Source organism: Ascaphus truei, chromosome 20 (assembly GCF_040206685.1).
Source record: "Ascaphus truei isolate aAscTru1 chromosome 20, aAscTru1.hap1, whole genome shotgun sequence".
Classification (NCBI taxonomy): domain Eukaryota; kingdom Metazoa; phylum Chordata; class Amphibia; order Anura; family Ascaphidae; genus Ascaphus; species Ascaphus truei.
In genome coordinates, this window is record NC_134502.1 from 6,188,609 (window position 1) to 6,211,808 (window position 23,200).

The window sequence follows — 23,200 nt, forward strand, 5'->3', positions numbered from 1 at the left end:
ATTAACTAACATCCAATGGCTGCACTCACGTTTGGGAAGTTCTTTTAAGCATTTAGCATTTGTGGAGTCTCTCCTTTAGCTCCCCCCTCGATCACTCTCCTGCACAAATCCTCTAGGGTCGCTCGGGCTGCAGACACAGCTTTCCTATAGTGTAGTTCAGATTCCATCCTCAAACCTAGTCTCCGAGATGCTCCGACGGCGTGTGGTTGCACAAGTGCACTCAGTCCTTCTCGTGCAGGAAAGTCAATGGGGGTTGGGTAATGTCCTCTGTTTACTCAGCTATCTCCATCCTATGCATTTCGCTGGGGAACTCGGCTTCATCAGGGAAGCCACAGGGTTGCACTACTGCTACTAAATCCAGCTGGAAGCTATGAGCTCTTATGAACTTTTTTGGACTTATTTGCTTACCCCCCAGTGGAGGATGGATATTGAGTTGCTACACCAGCTGATTTATTGCTTAAAAGCTATCAATTGTTGTTTTAGTTAGCTGTTTTTTCTTAGAGTTTTTATAGATGTTTTACATACATTCACCAGCATTATATATTTATATCATATATACTTTTTTTCAATATTAATGCACTTTGTTAATCATTTAGTATTTAGTTGAGTAGCGCTTTTTGAATAGTTATATATAGAACTATGTTTGTTTGTTATGGTCTTGAACCAAAATATCCCACTCAAGGTTGATGCCAATTATGTAAAAGATATGATCAGCAGAGACACAAGTTTGCAGTCTCTCTCTCTGCTGTGTTAGCAGAACACTGTCCCAAGTGTATTAAAATGGCGATGTAAACCTTGTGGGTAGAAAACTCTCAATTAAAATGTTTTTCTATCTTAATTTATATGTGAATCCTATGAAGATAGGGTCAATTAATTTTGCGATGGGACAAATCCATAAAAGATTCTTAAGAAAGAATATATATCTTTTAACTGCTATAATGTATGGTGTAAATGTTTAATCCTCTATTGGAACTAACAGGCCTCCACTATGAAAATCTTGATATTGTAACAATTAAAGTGCAGGGAGAGGATGAGAGTGGGGAACAGGATATTCAACCGGGGCAAATCCACCCAGACACCAGTGCACGTGAGTAACATACAGGATAATAATCTCCATGGAACATGGGTCAGAATTAGTAAATAGTCTCCCTGAGTTCTTAAATGTTTAGTTAATATGACTATGTTTGACTGTTTAAAACCATTTAAAATAGTTAGTATTTATATTCCAATGTTAATTTCTAAAACATACTGTACAGGACACCTACAAGCTCATATTGAACTCCCAAAATAACCACACCATATATATATAAGCATATAAGTGTCACAGAGGAGTGCTACTGAGCATGGCAATATATATTTAAAACCAGAGACAGAACATGAAAAACAGACAGAGCTCAGTGCACATCCAATGAAACTTATACATGGTACAGTGCCTAAATATATATGTATAGACTAGCTGAGAGACCCAGCGTTGCCCGGGAGGTAATGCGCGTGCGCGCGCGTAAGTCGGTGGGTGTGCGCGCGCGCGTCAGTCGGTGGGTGTGCGCGCGTCAGTTGATGGGTGTGCGCGCGCGTAAGTCGGTGGGTGTGCGCGCGCGCGTCAGTCGGTGGGTGTGTGTGCGTGCGGGCGTCAGTCGGTGGGTGTGCGCACGTGTCAGTGGGTGGGTGTGCGCGCGCATCAGTGGGTGGGTGTGGGCGCGCGTCAGTCGGTGGGTGTGGGCGCGCGTCAGTCGGTGGGTGTGCGCGCGCGTCAGTCGGTGGGTGTGCGCGAGCATCAGTCGGTGGGTGTGCACGCGCGTCAGTCGGTGGGTGTGCACGCGCGTCAGTCGGTGGGTGTGCACGCGCGTCAGTCGGTGGGTGTGTGCGTCAGTCGGTGTGTGTGCGTCAGTCGGTGGGTGTGCGCGCGCGTCAGTCGGTGGGTGTGCGTCAGTCAGTGGGTGTGCGCGCGCGTCAGTCGGTGGGTGCGTGGGTGGGAGACGGTGGGTGACTTACCTTGATCGGGTGGTGGTTCCTGTCGGCAGACGGTTCCCCTCCTGGCACTGATATCCCCATGGCATCTGGCTGGGGCAGGAGGTGGGTTCGGGAAGTTGGCGGGGGGGCAAGAGTGGCAGGCTGGGCACTTCATGGCTCCCAAATTTGTGCAGGGGCAAGAAATGGCGCCGCGCAGGAGACACGCGGCCGCCCCAGCGCGAGCATACTCTCCCCCGGCACCACCCACCCCAAACACACCACCACAGCCCTCCTGCTGTGCTGGAGGCTACACCGCACGGGGAACCTGCGCACCCGGCCCCCGATTACGGCCGGAGCCCCCACCCCAACCGTCAGCCAACAGTAGCCGGACCACTGGGGGAGAAGGCAGCACCGCCGCGCGGGAGACACGCGCTCCCGGCCGAGCACACCGACCATCTGCTGTGATGGAGGCGGCACTGCGCGGACAACGCGCGCCCCCCATCCGTCGAGTGGGAGGGGATCAAGCGGCCGCACCAACGGCTCCCAGGCATCATTAGGACGGGAGGGCGGCTCGCAACCAGCAAGCGCACGGTGATCGCCCCCCCCCCCGTGCCGGCATGAACCGCGCAGGCCCAACTGGACAACGGGACTCCTGGTAAGTTCGGGCACAGGGAGAGGGAGGGTGTGGGGGGTGTGGAAGTTGAGGTGCGGTCCAGCTGACGGGGGAGAGTGAGGGGCACCGGGAGGGGATTGTGTGTGTGTGTGTCCCTGTGTGTGTGTGTGTCCCTGTGTCTCCTTTGGCCCGTCACTCCGCCTCAGGCCAATGAGAGGTGCGGGGGCGGGCGGGCCAAGGGACCAATGAGATTTCCCCTAGGGACACCGGACATCCAGACAGGCATACAGTGCTTTCAATTATATAGTATAAGATATCTTTTGAATAAAATGGTCTTTTCGTTTAACTCTTTGGCCAAAGTGTTGTAAGCCCTTGAGCCAGTACACGGCAGACCACATCTCAAGGGTACCTAACACTAATATAAATTCTTCATAACCTGTGCATTACCAGGAAGAATGATCTATATATAAGTATCAAATAATGTTTGTGTGTGTGTATGTCTGCTGGACAGCTCATTGGCCTCCGGGCCAGGCAGGGAGAAGAGACACACACGCACACTCTCCTCACACCGTGACCGCGTGCGCCTCTGACCAACACCGCACACCATGAGCACACACACACACCACCCTTCCCCTCTCCCGGTAGCCGTCACTCTCCCCCCTCAGCCGGACAGGCCCCCGCACCTTCCCTACTGCAAGCTTCCCGGTGGCTCGCGTTCACAGGTGCAGAGAGGGAGCGCATGCGCAGCGCTCCCCGGACGGGAGGAGGGAGAGCAGAGAAGGGCTAGGCTCGCAACAATCGGAGGAGCGCGGGAGAGAGGAGCGGTGCTGTGAGTCCTGGCAGAGGGGAGGGGGCTTTGTGGTCCGTACCTTCGTAAGAATACAGGGGAGGGGGCTTTGTGATCCTGTAACAGGGGAGGGGGCTTTGTGTGTGTGTGGGGGGAGGTGGGGACGGACAGTGTACGGGGGGGGGACAGTATGCTGGGGGGGCAGTGTGTATGTGGGGGGGACCAAAGTGTGTGTATGGGTAGAAATGTGTGGGGGACACACACAGTGTGTGAGTGTGGTGGGAAGGACGACAGTGTGTGTGTGTGTGTGGGGGGGGGGACAGTTTGTGTGGGGGAACGTGTGTGTGTGTGTGTGTGTGTGTGTGTGTGTGTGTGTGTGTGTGTGTGTGTGTGTGTGTGTGTGTGTGTGTGTGTGTGTGTGTGTGTGTGTGTGTGTGTGTGTAGAACACTGTAGGGGGGGGGGGAGGGAGCTGCGCAGGGGGGGAGGAAACACACAGAGAGGGGGAGCGGAGAAACAGACAGGGGGAGTGGAGAGAGAGGGGGGAGCGGTAAATTGTACTCCCGAGCAACACCGGGTCTCTCAGCTAGTTTATAATAAATCTGTCAAAATTAGTTGCATAGTTCTAAGTCTGATTGAAGCTCTTATTAACCTGTACATTAGCAGGAAAGGCACTCTGTATTAGATTTGTCACAATCAAACTGCAAGCAAGTTCCCCTGAGAGTGGGAGATGCAAGAGTGAGCTTTTAACCATTTAAAAGTGGGAGGGGGTGAGCTTCAAACTAGGTAGGAGGAGCTACACTCCAATCAGCTAAGACCAGCGGAACAGGAATTGTAAAACATACAGGATACCTACAAGCTCATATTGAACCCCCAAAATAACCACAACATATATATAAGCGTATAAGTGTCACAGAGGAGTGCTACTGAGCATGGCAATATATTTAAAACCAGAGACAGAACATGAAACACAGACAGAGCTCAGTGCACATCCAATGAAACTTATACACGGTACAGTACCTAAATATATATATATATATAGGGAAAAAGAGAGGAGAGAGCGCACGCCCATAGCGTAAAATAGTAAATTTAATGAGGGGAAGGGGAGGAGGGGGTAAAAAATGCACTTACAAAAGTACAATAAAAACAAGCATTGCGTGATTAATAATCACCACCATCCGGTTAATACTGCATCATTTTGGGGCAATCCCAGTCTCAGAGTATGAAGGATCGACGTCCCAGCAGGTATCCAGGGCAGGTAAATGCTGTTCAAGAGTCCAAGAAAGTGGCTCCGTTTTCTTCAGCCTCTGTAGCACTCGCGCATGGATCAGTAGACTGATGCAGTATTAACCGGATGGTGGTGATTATTAATCACGCAATGCTTGTTTTTATTGTACTTTTGTAAGTGTATTTTTTACCCCCTCCTCCCCTTCCCCTCATTAAATTTACTATTTTACGCTATGGGCGTGCGCTCTCTCCTCTCTTTTTCCCTTTAGATTCCCTGTGGACGTGGTTTGTCCATATTGAGAGCAGCCGGAGACCCTCTACACCAGCACCCACAATTTTTACTGGAACTATTTCTGAGGACTGGTTTATCACTTTTTCTTTGCTTTTTTTCTGTATATGTTGTTACTTAGTTTTATGTAGAATTTCTCCATATGGTTTACAGGTGTAATATTTTTTTGTGCTATAGTAATAATTAAGGGATTCATTATTAGTATTTACACTGTGTAGATATAATATTATATTATATATTCTTAGCAAGTTTATTCACTTTAATATTGTTTTCACACTTATCAGAGGCGCTGCTTTCTTTCTCTGTTTTGTCATATATATATATATATATATGGTTATTTTGGGGGTATATATATATCTTTTGAATAAAATGGTCTTTTAGTTTAACTCTTTGGCCAAAGAGTTGTAAGCCCTTGAGCCACTTCACGGCAGACCACATCTCAAGGGTACCTAACACTAATATAAAAAGATATCTATACATATATATTTAGGCTCTGTACCGTGTTTAAGTTTCATTGGATGTGCACTGAGCTCTGTGTTTCATGTTCTGGGTTTTTACTTAATAAGTATCCTTGCTTCTCGGTGCACCTTTCTGTCTATCTTTTTCTCTTCATCTAATCCCACCTGTTTGGATGAATCCCAATATTCGCCCCCGTATGTTGCTGAAATACACTGGACCCCTCTGAAGAAGAGTCTTTTTGTCTAGACTTGTTTGTGACGGTAAGGGGTAACCAGGCTATACAATAAAGGTTTAAATCCATCTGGGGTCCCTGGCAGCTTCCTAGCAACATAAGCCAGGGGCCAGGATGTAACATGTAAAAATAAGTTGCCCCCTGCTTTTCCTGTTTTCATGTTCCCTTTGCCCCAGACTCTGTGTGTGTAAGTTTTAGGACACCCAGACACCAGTGCAGGTGAGTAATATACAGGATAATAATCTCCCTGGAACACGGGTCAGAATTAGTAAATAGCCTCCCCGAGATCTTAAATGTTTAGTTCATGTGAATATTTTTGACTCTTTAAATCCCTTTAAAATACAGTAGTTGGTATTGATATTCCAATGTTAATTTCTAGTAAGGCCATTTTAATAAAAAAATGTTTTAGGGAAAAAAAGTGAAAATGTATATGCGACCCCCGAATGTTGCTGAAATACACCTGACCCTCTGAAGAAGTCTTTTTGTCTAGACTTGTTTGTGACGGTGACGGTAAGGGGTAACCAGGCTATACAATAAAGGTTTAAGTCCATCTGGTGTCCCTGGCAGCTTCCTAGCAACATAAGCCAGGGGCCAGGATGATACATGTAAAAATAAAGTGAGCCCTGCTTTTCCTGTTTACATGTTCTTTTTGCCCCAGACTCATGAAACTTTGTGTGTGTAAGTTTTAGGTGGGATATTTGGGTAGAAATGCAATCCTTTTGTTTGCAGGAGTTCGGGGGCTGGAGCTACTGGTAGTCCCCTAATTACCCACAGCGAGCAGACATGATTTGCCGGTACATGGGGTGAATTACACCTGGTCTGCCCAGTGTTCCCTAGACTGCTGGGACTTTTATAGACGGTACTCTGCGGGGGACTAGTGGGCAACCAATTTGTGATGGCACTAAGTCTGCCTGGCCGTACTTGAAAGCCACAGATGCTGCCAGAGGTGTTACAGCAATTTGGGCAGGATGGTTGAGTGGAGTACCCACGTCCGGGAAACAATGCAAGCCATCGCGGCTAGCATTAGCCTTCCCAGGCTTGGAGGCACCTAACCCAGCGGGTGGCTTCTGAATAACAAGTGGCTAAGGTGGCAAACTTGCCCATGCCATTGTTACAGTCAGAAGAACCGCTTGCCCGGCTTTAGAAGACTAGCAGCCCTCTCATTGGATGGTTTTAATGTTTCCAGGCTCGGATTGGTTGTAGTATTTCATGAATGAATCTGAAATCATATAAGAAGTCCAGCAGCCAATCCGGACCGCAGATTCTAAGCGCCAAAACAGCAGCAGCAGCAAGTTTGAACTCACCAAAAGATGCTCTTGGAGAAATAGCAGTGACCGGCTTCAGAGATTTTCGAGTCAAGAAATTTTCAAAATCCTACTTTTCGGGGCCAAATTCTGAGAAGAGAACGTAGCGGTCGCGGCTGGAACTACACGTCGAAAAGAGTACAAGGGTGTTTGGTACCATCTCCCGGTCAAGGGATTTTGGCACCTCTGGAAGAGATACAGCGGTGGCGTCTGGAAACTCATGCCAATTTGAGTTCCAGGACTTTTCGGGCTGAGCCCCGGTCAACCTAAAGACTTTGTTTTATGGACTATTTCAACTAGGAAAGTTTAGTTTTGAAGCCCAGACCCCCAGTAAGTGTGCTTTCTCCTGTATATTGTAATCCATTGTGTGTTTCCATGGAATAAATCACAATTTGTTTTACTTCTTGGTTTTGCCGAGTGATATGATCCCGGTATAAAGGTGTAAATCCCTGGTCTCCCGTGACACTAGTGGGGAGGAACTCCCACGGTCTAGTTGCTACTCCCTTCTAGTTGCTGAAGATAGCTTAGCGGAGGGTATGTAAGGAGAAGCACCAGTCAGAGAACCAGATGATTTTGTGGCTTGAGTGATGAAGCTAGGGTAGGCTTTTCAAAGTTGCTCTGTTCAAAATAGCAGAGCAACCGGTTTCATTTTGAAGCTAGGAAAGTCTGCCCTGCAGAGAATAAGTCAGACGCGAGGACCAAGTTCTCATTTTCGAACTTAGCAGTCGAGGCTAAGGTTTTTCGCCGAAAAGAGGACCAGGAGAGCCAGGTGGCTTTCCCGGTCAGGGTAAGACTACCGAAGAAAGGGCCCTGCACTTAGTTTAGCCCAGATTTCAACCCCAGCACCCAGAAAATGTGTATATTTCCTGTATCGTTGTATTTCACTGTGTGAACGTGGGTTTACCCGAATCAACCTAATTTTATTCCCCGACTGTGTTTTGCCTAGTGAATGATCCCGGTATAAATTTGTTAAAAGTCCTGGTCTCCCGTGACAGTGACTGGGAACTTTTGGGAAAGTTCTTGCTTACATGCTCAAATTGCACTCTATTTTCGTGACTTTCTAAGTGCCACTGCATACCACAAGCATAATAGATGCATTCCATCACTGTCGCAACTGTGACGTCATCGCACATGCCGCTTATAGACATGGTGACCACTTCCGATCCTCAGCACTCACGTGGGATGCCATTACCAGCCCTATAAGGCCTACCCTGGCCTTGTGTTTCACTGATTGTGTTCCAGAACACAGACACCGGCAGGTGCTTCAGGGAGGAGAGGCTGACGACTCCTGAATTGAACTGCACGGTGAGTCCTATTTAAAATAACAAAACCTACTGCTACGCTGTAGGAAAGAGAAAATACTGTTCTTGCATGTAAGGTGTGGGCCTTATATACAGTACTTGTACCTACAGAAGAGTTTTCTGTCCGACAGCGGCTACAGGTGAGGGGCTATCAAATTTGGTACCCACCGCCATGTGTAAAACAGGAAAACACATTATGTAGAATATGTATTAAATATGAGAAAGTCAATGAAATAAGAAAATGTAATTGGTATTAAATGATTTGAGCAGGTGAAGTTAAAGATGAAATTGTACCACGGGCTGAGCAAATAGAGGATCCGAGTGCGAAGAGTCACCTGGAAGCTCAGGAGATGGAAAGCCTTGAAGGTACCAGCACAGGTGAGTAGGACATGTGTGAAGAAAGTAGGTCAGGGCCCATATTTCCCCCATGTGCAGAGAAAAATGATTACAATTCAAATTTATGTGTAGGTATGTACTCAAGGAAATTATGTCGGGCATCAGTATTAAAAGTAATTAGGAAAAATTCCTTTTCATTCTTTATTTTATACACACAAAAACTTAACAAGACTGATCAGCAAAAAAGAACCCCCTATTGTAGCACTCAACCACAGATGAATGAATTGGGTAGGATGATGTTGGGATGATGACGTCATCTGGTTGAGACGGCTACTGACACCAGCTGTGAACACTGCCAGCCTGCTGTGAAACGGTTTTATCATTGTATACATCATTAGATGTTTAGCGTGGCTTGTTTAGGTGCATGTTTTCTGACTTAGGCAAACTTGCTATGTGGGTAGCTGCTGACACATGATGATTCACGTGTGACTTTAATAATCTCATGGCCTGTGTTGCTACGACATTACGCTTGCTGTGGTACAATGAGATACTCGTTGAGATGCTTTTACTAACAGCAAACTGTATCTAAGTGAATACGTAACAATCTGACTGCTGCTGCAGCTGCTACTAAACACTACAAGCCTGGATACATTTGTGTTACACTACACACACGGCTGGCATATTTCTGGAACCATGGTTACCTAACAGAAGCTTCGCCTACTAATACCCTGAGCTAAGAGCTAATTGGCTGGAAGATTAGCCAATGGTGATTCAGACAATTGAACATCCCAAGTCTGCCAAATACAAAATACAGTGTATACTAAGAATAACGGAGTTATCTCGGCGCAGTAAAAACAGTGATACAAGAGGAAAAGAAGGGAGAGAGGAGGAGGGAACATGATTAGTCACAAATTATGAAATAAAACATTAATCATAAAAACGGGATAATGTCAATGTCTGTATTAAGGCCCCTTGGTGTCATAGATTTAATTATATGGATCCAAAAGGTCTCTCCTTTAGCATGATTTTGTGACCTATCAACACCTCTCCAGTGAGGTGTGACATGTTCGATTCCCCTGAAAGTGAGAAGACTATGGTCTGAATTATGGAACAATTCAAAGTGTTTAGGAACACTATGGGTTTGTAATTTACGTTTAATATTACCCATACGTTCCATAATTCTCACTTTCAGGGGTCTTGTAGTTCTTCCAATGTATTGCATTTTGCATGGACATTCAATCATGTAAATTACATGGTCTGTTTTACAATTAATAAATTGAGTCATGTCAAACATTTCCCCTGTGGTGTTAGAGGAGAAGGTTAATTTTTCGTTGGAGCCTGAAATACAGACTTTGCAATTCCCGTATTTAAAGAACCCTATTGGTATTTTGAGCCAATGATCTTTCTTATTTTGTAAAATTTTAAAAGTACTAGGAGCAAGTTTACTTTTAAGGTTATTTGCCCTTTTAAAAATGACATAAGCACGGTCTGGAATTTCATTAGCAAGTATAGGATCATTTTTTAATACATGCCAATGTTTGTTGACAATTTTTGCTATCTTAGTAGCTTCACTATTATATTGAGTAATAAATGTGGTCTTTTAATCTCTTTTAATCTCTGACGAAGCGTCGTATAGGCGTGAAACGCGTAAGAGCTCCGTTTAACGAGAGGGAGCAGGCACTTCAGAGTTGTGGATCCCTACGCCTAGTAAATACACTGGAGACCTGTTTGCATGTCGTGGGTTTTTAAACCAGTGCGAGATACAATTCGAATTGTCACCTTCTCGCTTCCGCACGGACCGTACCAAGGTAGCGTACATCTTCTCCCTCCTCACCGGGGACACTTTAGCCTGGGCTTCACCAATCTGGGAGCTAAGACCTGAACTTACTTACAGCTTTCCCAACTTTAAGAGAGAGTTTTGTTTAGTTTTTGATAGCCCTGGACGTAGTGATACGGCTGCTTCCTCCTTGTTCCACATCTCACAGGGTCGGAAATCTGTGGCATGATACACTTTGGAATTCCGGACCATCGCGACTGAGATGGATTGGAACGATGGTGCACTCTCCGCGGCCTTCTGGCAAGGGCTTTCGGAGTCCTTGAAGGACGAACTGGCGGCTCACGAGAGGCCATCTTCTTTGGAGGCCCTGATCACTTTATGCATCAGGGTGGATCAACGACTTCTGGAAAGGCAGGCCGAACGTCAACGTCCCCGTACTACTGTCTTTATGCCTTCTGTCTCCAGGTATCCTGCCCCTGCCTTACCGGCATTGGATTCTCTGGAACCCATGCAACTGGGCAGCCATCAGCTTTCATCTACGGAACGACTTCGTCTGAGGAATGAGGGCCTGTGCTTTTATTGCGGATCTCCTGGACACATCTTGCCGCGTTGTCCCTTGAGGCCGGGAAACGCCAGCACCCAGTGTGGTATGAGGGGATTTCACTGGGTACTATCTCTTCCTTCCCCTCTCCCGCACAGGAGTTTCCCAAGCGTATCTTACCTCCCTGTCCTCCTTAAGTACGTCAGCCTCCAAATTCCTACCCTGGCCTTCCTCGATTCCGGATCTGGAGGGAATTTCATAAACCATGCTTTTGCCATTCAGAACAACATCCCTCTTCGGGAGAAGGCCATTCCGGTCGGGTTGGAGGCTATCGATGGCCGACCTCTTCAGCCAGCCTTTATTTCCTTGGAGACATTTCCCATTGAACTTTCTATGAAGGATGGACACTTGGAATTCATTACCTTTGATGTCATCCATTCCCCTTCCGTCCAACTCATTCTGAGCCTACCGTGGTTACAACTCCACAACCCCATTATCGATTGGACTGCTAAATCCCCCATCCATTGGAGATCTCCCCATGTGGAGTTGCTCCCTCCATCCCCCACGGTACTGGCCGTCTTGGAGACCTCCCCCCCGCAAGAGGCCACCCTACCGGAGGTTTATTCGGAGTTCCTGGACGTCTTCAGTAAGACCAAATCCGAGGAGCTTACCCCCCATCGCCCTTTCGACTGCCCGATTGGCTTGATTCCGGGAGCCCCTTTTCCTAAAGCCAGGTCGTATCCCGTATCTTTTCCCGAGACGGAGGCCATGGCAGAGTATATCATGGAGAACCTTCAGAAAGGCTTTATCCGGAATTCCACCTCCCCCGCCGGAGCAGGATTTTTTTTTGTGAAAAAAAAAGTTGGGACGCTTCGTCCGTGCTTCGATTTCCGCGGGCTAAATAAGATTACCATCAAGAATCTCTACCCATTGCCCCTGATCCCCGAGCTCTTCGATAGGTTGCAGGGCTCGACTATCTTTTCTAAACTTGATTTACAGGGGGGCCTATAACCTTATTCACATCCGCAGTGGCGACGAGTGGAAGACCACGTTCAACACGCGCAGTGGACACTATGAGTACCTAGTGATGCCGTTTGGGTTGTGCAATGCCCCTGCACTCCACCAAGACTTTATGAACATATTTGTGATTATCTACTTGGATGATATCCTCATCTTTTCCAAGACCGTCGACGAACACATTCTCCATACCAAAATGGTGCTCTCGCGTCTACAGGCCAACAGGCTCTACGCCAAGATGGAGAAGTGTGTCTTTCATCAATCCTCAACCACTTTCCTAGGATACATTATCTCGGACCAGGGGTTCACCATGATCCGGAGAAGCTCAAATCTATACTCGAATGGCCACAACCCAACTCTTTGAGGGCGATCCAACGTTTCCTTGGCTTTGCAAACTCTTATAGGAAATTCATTGCTGGTTTTTCTACTCTGGTAGCACCCATTACTGCCCTTACCAAAAAAGGGGCCGATCCTTCCTCTTGGCCGTCGGAGGCTAGTCATGCTTTTGCATCTCTCAAAATAACCTTTGTCTCGGCCCCCGTTTTACGACACCCTGTCCCCACCCTCCCCTTTACCCTAAAAGTCGACACTTCTGACGTGGGAGCCGGTACGGTTCTCTCGCAAAGAACCTCCCCCGAAGATAAACTCCACCCCTGAGGGTTTTTTTCCAAGAAATTTACTCCGGCAGAGAAAAATTACGACATGGGGAATAGGAAGTTGTTGGCCATCAAGATGGCATTACAAGAATGGAGACATCTTCTAGAAGGAACTAAGGAACGCATCTTGATCCTCACGGACCACAAAAATCTTTATTACATTGAAGGTGCCCGTCACCTGGGTCCCCGTCAGGCCCATTGGGCGTTGTTCTTCTCAAGGTTTAACTTCATCATCTCTTATATTCCTGGGACAAAGAATATCAAGGCTGATGCATTGTCTCGTCAGTTCGACCCAGAGGAGAAGTTGCAGGACGTCCCGGAGAGTATCCTTCCCCCTCGATTGTTTATCTCTGCCGCTTCCTTTGACATTATGGATAAAATTTGGGAGTCTCAATCACAGGTCCCCGAAGGACTAGAGGTTCCTGATGGACGTCTTTACGCACCCCCACATTTCCATCTTAAAATTCTCGAATGGGGAAACTCCTCCAGATCTGCCGGCCATCCCGGCTTTAAGAAAACTATCGATCTGATCCGTCGGACTTTTTGGTGGCCCAATATGGTAAATTACATTCGAAGTTTCACCTCCTCTTGCCCAGTCTACGCCCAAAATAAATCAGTCCGTCAAAAGCCTTCTGGTCTACTTCAACCTCTCCCGGTTCTGGACCGTCCTTGGAGTCACATTGCCATGGATTTCATCGTGGATCTTCCCCCTTCTAACGGTATGACTACAATCCTAGTGGTCATCGACAGATTCTCCAAGCAAGCTCATTTTGTGCCCCTCAAGGGTTTACCCAATTCAAGTACTCTGGCTGATATCTTTGTAAAAGAGATTTTCCATATTCATCGTGTTCCGCTGTCCATTGTCTCGGACCGTGGTACTCAATTTGTGTCAGTTTTGGCGCGCGTTTTCAGAGGCTGGGCATTACTCTCCTTTTTTCCTCAGGCTATCACCCCCAAACGAATGGGCTGACTGAACGCATGAACCAATCCCTCGAACAGTATTTGCATTGTTTTTCTTCCGACTCAGGATAATTGGGCAGAATTACTTCCTTGGGCTGAATTTGCTATTAACTCTCTCAAGAATGAGTCCACTCAAGAATCACCGTTTTTTGTAAACGATGGATTTCTCCCTACTCATCTACCTATGCATTCATCCATGTCTGGAGTGCCTGCAGCAGATGTTGGGGTGTCCACGTTACAGGAGTCATGAAGGAGGATTCAAACAGCTTTACAGGAATCTGTTCTAAGACAGAAGTGACAGGCAGATCGGCTTCGTCGGGAGGCTCATAAGTTTGTACCCGGAGAGAAGGTCTGCCTCTCTTCTAAAAATATCAAACTGAAGACTCCAACTCCTAAATTGTCTCCCAGTTTTCTGGGCCCTTCTCCATCCTGAGACATATCAATCCTGTGGCCTATCAACTCCTCTTGCCCCATTCCATGAAGATTTGACCCGTTTTCCATGTCTCACTCTTAAATCCTTTCATCCAAGGCACACGATTTGCTCATCCTTCACTTCGACCTCCTCCCGCCATTGTACCAGGACAACATGAATTCGAAATTCAGTCCATCATTGATTCTCGCATCTCCAGGGCAAGCTCCAGTTTTTGGTCCACTGGAAAGGATACGAACCTCAGGATCGTTCGTGGGCCTCACACGCTGATCTCCACGCTCTGTCTCTACTCAAACGATTCCATCAAAAATTCCCCCATAAACCTTGGATGGATCGTCCGGAGTCCGACCCTCAAGGAGGGGGGGGGGGGGTACTGTAAGGTTCCGCGCTGCGGAGACTCCCGCTCTCGGCGCCCCCTTACCTTTCTCTCCCGCTACCCCAAATCCCCGGCGGCGTTCCTCTGCCGTCGGCATCACCCCCGCGGCTGCTCTCTCTCTTCCGGGTCGCGCACGTGATGCTTACAGGCGCGCCCGGACCCAAGCCTCTCTTTCCTGGTGCCCTGAACCCGGTCCCGCCTCCTCCTTACGGGCATGCGCACCAGCGCGCTCTCCAGCCCCAGCTCGACCGGGTTCGTTCCCAGGCTTCTTTCCCCTATCAGGGTTTAACCCTGGACCGCACCTCCTCTCCTCCCTTTCCCCTGATAGGTCCCTGCCTACTATTTAGTCTTGCCTCCCCATTCTCTCAGTGCTCTTCATCGATACTGTACCTTGGTGCTGTCTGCTTCTGCTTGGCTCTCTTGTTGTTTCAGTCCCTGTTCCTGTCCCTGGATTCTCTGCTGACCTCCCTGGATTTCGACCTTGGCTTTGGACTTTGACCACGCTGCTTTCTGGACCCTCGGATTTAGCTTTTGGACACTCTACCACGCTTACTTCTATACCCCTTGGACTCGGCATACGGACCCTCAACGACGCAGCTCTCTCCTCGACCTAGGCTTATGGGCACTCTACCACGCTCCCTTCTCTACTCCTGGATCATTGGCTTACAGACACTATCCTTCTTGCCGGATTGGGCAAGTACCGAACTACATCTACTTTTGTTCCCTGGACCAGCTACGCTACTACCACACTCCGGCCGCGCCCCCGTTTACTATTAGGTGTGTGGTATTTGTCCGTTCCACCTCAGTCCCGGGGTCTCGTCTGGTTTGTGGGCAGGCCGAGCGTTACACCCATAGTGTTCCTAAACACTTTGAATTGTTCAATAATTCAGACCCTAGTCTTCTCACTTTCAGGGGAATCGAACATGTCACACCCCACTGGAGAGGTGGTGATAGGTTACAAAATCATGCTAAAAGAGAGACCTTTTGGATCCATAGAATTAAATCTATGACACCAAGGGGCCTTAATACAGACATTGACATTATACCGTTTTTATGATTAATGTTTTATTTCATAATTTGTGACTAATCATGTTCCCTCCTCTCTCCCTTCTTTTCCTCTTGTATCACTGGTTTTACTGCGCCGAGATAACTCCGTTATTCTTAGTATACTGTACACTGTATTTTGTATTTGGCAGACTTGGGATGTTCCCTTGTTTGAATCACCATTGGCTAATCTTCCAGCCAATTAGCTCTTAGCTCAGAGTATTAGTCGCGAAGCTTCTGTAGGGTAACCATTACTCCTGACGAAGCTACACGCCTAGTGAAACGCGTAGAGCATCAGAAAGCTCCATATCGCTCCCCCTTGGATGTTGCGTCGAGCTAGTCCTTAGACGGGAGAACTGGCACAAAAACCCTCCTATCATCAGGATACTTACCTGCAGCTTCACACACGATTGATGTGGACAGGAGTGAGCTGAAGTGGAGAGGTCTGTGACGGAGGTAGCGGGGAGCAACCCAATCTGATGACATCAGCATTTTATGTGTCTTATTTCTTATGACACTGTGTAAGTGAATTGTTTCTATAAAATTATTTCTTGTACTGGATTACGCTATGGATGTCTTTTCTCTCTTACCCTGATTGGTGATAATCCCTGAGAAACACTGTATACTATCCCATCTGACTGAAGTTCCTGCATATTCCATACACCAGAGTCAAGCTCATTGCCACTGATCTTTGAAACGCCTTTATTTGATTGATACCACATGAGTCTCCATTTGATTGAGTATCCAATATAATCGATGGTTACAAACTATATTTGCACTATGTTTTATTCATCTGTTATTACATATTGAACCTGTGCTCCCCCACACCTTGAGGCCATCAACGTTTGAAGTGGATTCAACAGACCATCCACTTAAAGGGTATTTTCACATTATTCTCTAGTCACTTTATGATTACACATTTTTTCACTTTGTTTAAGTTTTTATGTTTTATTCACATATTGACGGCACTATTTTATGCCCTTTATCACTGCGCCGCCCTATATGCACTTCGTTGCACTCTATTCTCTCATACTCCAGGAACCACTGATTCAACACTATTATGCTATTAAGCAGGTCTGTTACGGCCTAACATCAATGTGGATTCTAGGTAGTGTTTAACTGTTTGGTGTCCGTCAAGATCATTAGGGGATTTAAAATACAATAGTATAATCAACTTGCATTTATATTGCCATTAACCCCTATCTTGAAATTATCAGTCTCTCCATCGGGGATTTTAGATTAACTACTCTTCCACTGTTTCTATTATTTTTGAGCACTTAGAAGAGTTGATATATAATAAAATTGTATTATTTTATTTTAACTGTGATTACCCCTCTCTATGTGATATATAATTATATTTTGTGATTTTCGTTTAGGATTTTATATCCTTTATATCATTCATCTGTGGTTGAGTGCTACAATAGGGGGTTCTTTTTTGCTGATCAGTCTTGTTCAGTTTTTGTGTGTATACAATATATTCCCCATGCACCCCACTCTTTCCAATACTATTTTATGAGTATTAATAGTTGAGCGGTTGTCGTTTCTTTCTTTTTGTACATTACTTATTTTAACCTTTAAAATCAATAAACACACAATATTCCAGAAAGCTCAAGAACCCCTTAAGCTCACCCGCCCCACTTTCCAAGTAGCAGTTTTTTTCAAGTTCCTGTTGTGACAGACCCAATTTGGTTATTCTCCCTCCAACAGAGGTACATGAGAATTTTATCAGGTAGTGTAAGGACCTGCAATTTGGTTATGCCATGACGTGGCTGCAGGCTTATAATGCTTTGGCCAAAGGGTTTAACTAAATGACCCTTGCTCATGAGAATATCAGCACTGAAGTACAGGCATACCCCGCATTAACGTACGCAATGGGACCGGAGCATGTATGTAAAGCGAAAATGTACTTAAAGTGAAGCACTCCCTTTTTCCCCCTTATCGATGCATGTACTGTACTCCAATCGTTATATACGTGCATAATTGATGTAAATAACGCATGTGTAACAGCCTCTATAGTCTCCCCGCTTGCGCACAGCTTTGGTACAGGTAGGGAGCCGGTATTCCGGTTCAGGACGTGCTGTCAGGCGCATGCGTGAGCTGCCATTGCCTATTGGGCGATATGTACTTACTCGCGAGTGTACTTAAAGTGAGTGTACTTAAAGCGGGGTATGCCTGTACTGCAGTATGTATTTTGTCACATTGGATGTAACATTGGGCATTTTTGTCTTTTGTTATTTTAACCTTTAGATTACTCTAATAATGTACCTGCTATGGCCCAGGACCTGTTATGCCATACTTTAGGTCCTTGTGTCATTCCAGTTAAATCATCATTAAAATGCTAGTTTTCTCTGGGTTGATCCGAGCCCCCTCTGCTTCTGTTTGTCACTCTGGGGGAGATCCCCGAACATGTCATTGCTACCAATGGGGAACGTGACACCGGGAAGTCTGGTGGCCCATCTTTTGGAGCATCACCTTTCCCTTTCAGGGTGGTGATATTATTTAGAAGCATGGTGAGGAGTCTTTTTTTTCTATTTGTTTTGTTTCCATATTCAAGTTCTGAATTGTCTTTGTAATGATTACATATAGAGAGAGGACAGCCAATACATAAAGTGGCATAGAAAATATAACCAAACTCGAAAGTGTTGCAACCAAAAAGCCAACACCCCTCATTGTCAAATGATGCTCATAGTGAATGAAATGTTAGATGATACTGTTATAATACACTCACTGTGCATTTCCTTCCAACAGATGAATCCATGAACTGGATCAACACTGCAGCCTGTTCAACAGATAGGACAATGGAAAATATCAATTTCCCCTCAGAGGGGAAGTTTCATAAATGCAATGAATGTGGGAGACACTTTGCTAACAAATCTCATCTTATTGTACATCAGAAAATACACACAGGAGAGAAGCCTCATAAATGCAAGGAATGTGGGAAACACTTCACTCGCAAATCTAATCTTGTTGATCATCAGAAAACACACACAGGAGAGAAGCCTAATAAATGCAATGAGTGTGGGAAACAGTTTACATACAAAACTTATCTTATTGTACATCAGAGAATACACACAGGAGAGAAGCCTCATAAATGCAATGAATGTGGGAAACAGTTCAGCCACAAATCTCATCTTGTTGTGCATCAGAAAACACACACAGGAGAGAAGCCTCATAAATGCAATGAATGTGGGAAACAGTTTACGTCCAAATCTAGTCTTATTGTACATCAGAGTGTGCACACAGGAGAGAAGCCTCATAAATGCAATGAATGTGGGAAACAGTTTACGTCCAAATCTAGTCTTATTGCACATCAGAGTGTGCACACAGGAGCGAAGCCTCATAAATGCAATGAATGTGGGAAACAGTTTATTTACAAATCTAGTCTTTTTGTACATCAGAAAACACATACAGGAGAGAAGCCTCATAAATGCAATGAATGTGGGAAACAGTTTACGTACAAATCTAGTCTTATTGTACATCAGAAAATGCACACAGTAGAGAAGCCTCATAAATGCAAGGAATGTGGGAAACACTTCACTTGCAAATCTAATCTTGTTGATCATCAGAAAACACACACAGGAGAGAAGCCTAATAAATGCAATGAGTGTGGGAAACAGTTTACATCCAAATCTTATCTTATTGTACATCAGAGAATACATACAGGAGAGAAGTGTCACAAATGCAAAGAATGTGGGAAACAGTTCAACCGCAAATCTCATCTTGTTGTGCATCAGAAAACACACACAGGAGAGAAGCCTCATAAATGCAATGAATGTGGGAAACAGTTTGCTTTCAAACACAGTCTTCTTGAACATCAGAGAACACACACAGGAGAGAGGCCTCATAAATGCAATGAATGTGGGAAACAGTTTATTTACACATCTAGTCTTTGTGTACATCAGAAAACACATACCGGAGAGAATGCTTACAAATGCAATGAATGTGGGAAACATTTCACCAGCAAATATAATCTTGCTCAACATCTCAGAGCACACAAGAGAGAAGCCTTATAAATGCAATGAATGTGGGAAAGACTTTGCTTTCAAATGTAGTCTTATTGTACATCAGAAAACACACACAAGAGGGAAGCCACATAAGTGTAATGACTGGGAAACGGTTTACTCTCAAATATAGTCATATTATACATCAGAGATTACACACAGGAGAGAAGAAGCCCTAATTAATGAAGTGAACGTGGAAAACATTTTGCTACCAAATCTTGTTATACATCAAAGAAACCACACAGGGTAGAAACGTCATACGTACAATGACTGTGGAAAACACTTTTGTAAGTCCGCTCTTAATCAACATCAGATAATTCATACAAGAGAAGAGCCTTATGCTTGAACTTAGTGTGGGAATTGCTTTACTCTGGTAAAATCTTCTTCAACACCAGACAACTCATACAGAAGAGAAATAATGTGTGCCATAAATGTGGGAAATACTTTGCTTCCAAATCCTAATTTTACAGTATATCAGAGAATACACAAAGGAGAGAGACTTATGTTCAATATTTTTTGGAAAGCCGCTTTTTATTGCATCAAAATTCACAATGTATTTTTTGCCTAATTGTGTGAAATGCTTTTCTGAAAACTCAAGTCTTACACCAGACAAACTCATACAACAGAGAAATGGAACTTCCTATGGCATATTTTTTTTACTCGCCTTGAAAGTCTTGTCACACACCAGCGAACACATGGAGTAGAAGCTGTGTGATTGTCCCACGTGGGAAAAACTTTATTGATAAAATATTTCTATGCATCAAAAAAGCCACACAAAATTAAAGACTTGCTGGTAAACCCACACATGAATCACAGAAAACCTGTTCATGATAGGAAACCCTGTATTTAGGGTTTTTTTTTTTCTAGAATGTTCCATTTGCCCTTATTTTCTGCAAAAATTTTCTGATTAACAAGAAATAAAGAAAATCTTTGGGAATTGTTCCATTTTGTTTTGATCTCAAAGTTGTAGATGCTGGATTAGTCCTAGAAAAATGTCGATATTAGATTGGGAAAACAATGTAAACTAAAATGTTATAATCTATGTCAGGCCTGCACAACTCGTAAAGTGAGAAGGGCCGAACTGTTCCAAGGAAAAAAAATTTGGGCCGCACGGGTAAAATCATGATCATCATCATCATCATCATCTCTCCTCCAGCACCTCTCATCATCATCATCTCTCCTCCAGCACCTCTCATCATCCTCAGATATCTCCCCAGCACCCCTCATCATCCTCATCACCCTTCATTATCATCCTCATATCTCCCCCAGAACCCCTCACTATCAACCTTTGCGATACTCCCCATCTATCTCTCATACCCCCATCTCTCACCCTCACCCACACACATAATACTCCCCCTCAACATCAAACACACAATAACCCCCTGCACACCACACATCCCACCCCCCCTGCACCTCACATCATTCTCCCCCCTGCACCTCACATCACTCCCCCTGCACCTCACATCACTCTCCCCCCCTGCACCTCACATCACTCTCCCCCCCTGCACCTCACATCACTCTCCCCCCCTGCACCTCACATCACTCCCCCCCCTGCACCTCACATCACTCCCCTCCTGCACCTCACAGCACGCTCCCCCCTGCAACTCACACCACTCTCCTCCCCCCCTGCACCTCACATCACTCTCCTCCCCCCCTGCACCTCACATCACTTTCCTCCCCTGCACCTCACATCACTCTTCCCTCCCCCCTGCACCTCACATCACTCTTCCCCCCCTGCAACTCACACCACAATCCCCCCCCCCCTGCAACTCACACCACTCTCCTCCCCCCCTGCAAATCACACCACTCTCCTCCCCCCCCTGCAACTCACACCACTCTCCCCCCTCACAATGAAAACAGATTCGGGCCCCACAGCCCATTTCAGCAGCCACTCACAGCAGCCATCCACACCCCATATCAGCAGCCCCCCACAGCCCATAGCAGCAGCCCCCAGCTAATTTCAGCAGCCCTCCACCCCCTCCCATGTCAGCAGCCCCCCACCCCCTCCCATGTCAGCAACCAATGTCAGCAGCCCCCCACCCCCCTCCCATGGTAGCAGCCCCCCACCCCCTTCCCATGTCAGCAGCCCCCCACCCCCTCCCATGTAAGCAGCCCCCCACTCCTCCCATGTCAGCAGCCCCCCACCCCCTCCCATGTCAGCAGACCCCCTCCCATGTCAGCAGACCCCTCTCCCATGTCAGCAGACCCCTCTCCCATGTCAGCAGCCCCCCACCCATGTAAGCAGCCCCCCACCCCCCTCCCATGTCAGCAGCCCCCCTCCCATGTCAGCAGCCCCCCTCCCCATGCTTACGTGGCGGCAGGGAAGCGTGAGGGATGCGCGCTCTAGCAGCAGACCCGGAAGTTTCGGGTCGCGCTACACTGCTAGAGCGCGTCCCCGTGCTGGAGGAGGGAGGGAGGAGGTTAGGGGAGAGTACGCAGCCACGCACAGACACTGCTGGAGCGCGCTCCTACTGGAACGCGTCCTTCTTTCCCTAGCAGGGAAGGGGGGTAAAGAAGGGGGGGATTGAAGGGGGGTCCGTTGGACCGTATGTTGTGCAGCCCTGATCTATGTAGAACTGTCATTATAGTTAATGATCATTCATTTACTTTTTTACACAGTAACAATTAAGGACACTAATCTGATAAAAAATAAAGTGTTACCCTATCAGTTATTTATTTCAAGTCCCATAGATGTTCCTTCTTCAGGAAATGTTCGGGGAGTTATTGTATTGATCAAAAAAGAAAAATGTTGAGTGTTCCATGTATTGCTTTCAATCTATAATAAACATTTGTTTTCCTTATGCTTTTGTTTTCGGAACTTTTTTTCCTCTATGGAAATGGGACAGGTTTTCTTTACAACAGGACAGTGTATGTGAATCAATAGTTTCCTTCTTTAGCCCTTGGAAATGTAACTGACACTCACCACTAGGGTACCCTGCTTCAGCAAAGCCCAGGAAGGAAAGTGAGCCATGGTGAAATGTTATAGTATACTTAGAAAAGGGGGTCCCCGGTTTAGGGGTTTCCTCAGGTACAGATATGGCTTGCTGCAAACAGCGTAGGCTTTGTGTGCGCCTGTCATTACATGAGGACGGGGTGGGCTATGGAAGTCCCATGTAAAGTATAGCAAAAACCTGACCTGTTTAGAGTTTTTTGGGGTTCCCTGTGTCATATAGATGAGATTTTGGGAGTGTAAGTTTAAGGTGGGATATTTGGGTGAAATTGTATTTGTTTTGTTTGCAGGAGTTTGGGGGGCTGAGTTACTGGTAGTTTCCTGATTCTCCCCGGCGTGCAGGCACTATTTGTGGGTACGCAGGGTGAATTACATTGGGGCTGCACAGAGTTCCCCAGACTCCTGGTTTTTGAGCCCAGGTAACCCAAACCATTTTCCCCACACTTATATAAGGTTCCCCAAGTTTATACTTTATTAAACTATGGTTTATAGTGTGTTATACTGTATGTATAAATATCTATGCAGTCAGCCTGAGCATTTGCATAGGTGCCATGGTGTCTGCATAGACATCTGAGCTCAAAGGAGAACCAGGATGTCCAGAGGTGTCGGGCCATTTGGTTTAGCATGTTGGGGCAGAGAAACAGGCCCAAAAGCCATCTTTGTTCTCTGAGACACTGTGGACAGGGCCATCTTAACAACAATAGGGCCCCCCAGACAAAGCAGTGCACGGGGCCCTGCCTACACTATCGCTCCCAGGCTCCCACGCGCTCACTATCAGCAGCAGGCACCGGAAGTGCTGCACTGCTAGGCTGCGAGCGGTTGTGACGCGAGCCGGGGTACCGGGCGGGGGGAGAGCGAGTGAAGCCAGGGTGCCGGGCGGGGAAAGAGCGAGCGGAGCCGTGGTGCCGGGGCGGGGGGAGAGCGAGTAGGGTTGCCAGGTGGCTTGTCCAAA

At 46.4% G+C, this 23,200-nt stretch overlaps 1 protein-coding gene across 1 annotated transcript in view; it reads left to right on the forward strand.

Moving 5' to 3' along the window:
- LOC142471208 (uncharacterized) overlaps positions 1 to 22,099 on the forward strand; it is a 32,762-nt gene extending 10,663 nt beyond the window's left edge. Inside the window, 5 exon segments of the mRNA XM_075578005.1 lie at positions 980 to 1,087; positions 8,431 to 8,538; positions 18,046 to 19,285; positions 19,287 to 19,403; positions 19,405 to 22,099. Coding sequence (XP_075434120.1) covers positions 980 to 1,087; positions 8,431 to 8,538; positions 18,046 to 19,285; positions 19,287 to 19,403; positions 19,405 to 19,477 — 1,646 coding nt within the window. The 3' untranslated portion in view covers positions 19,478 to 22,099.
- Positions 22,100 to 23,200: the final 1,101 nt, after the last annotated feature.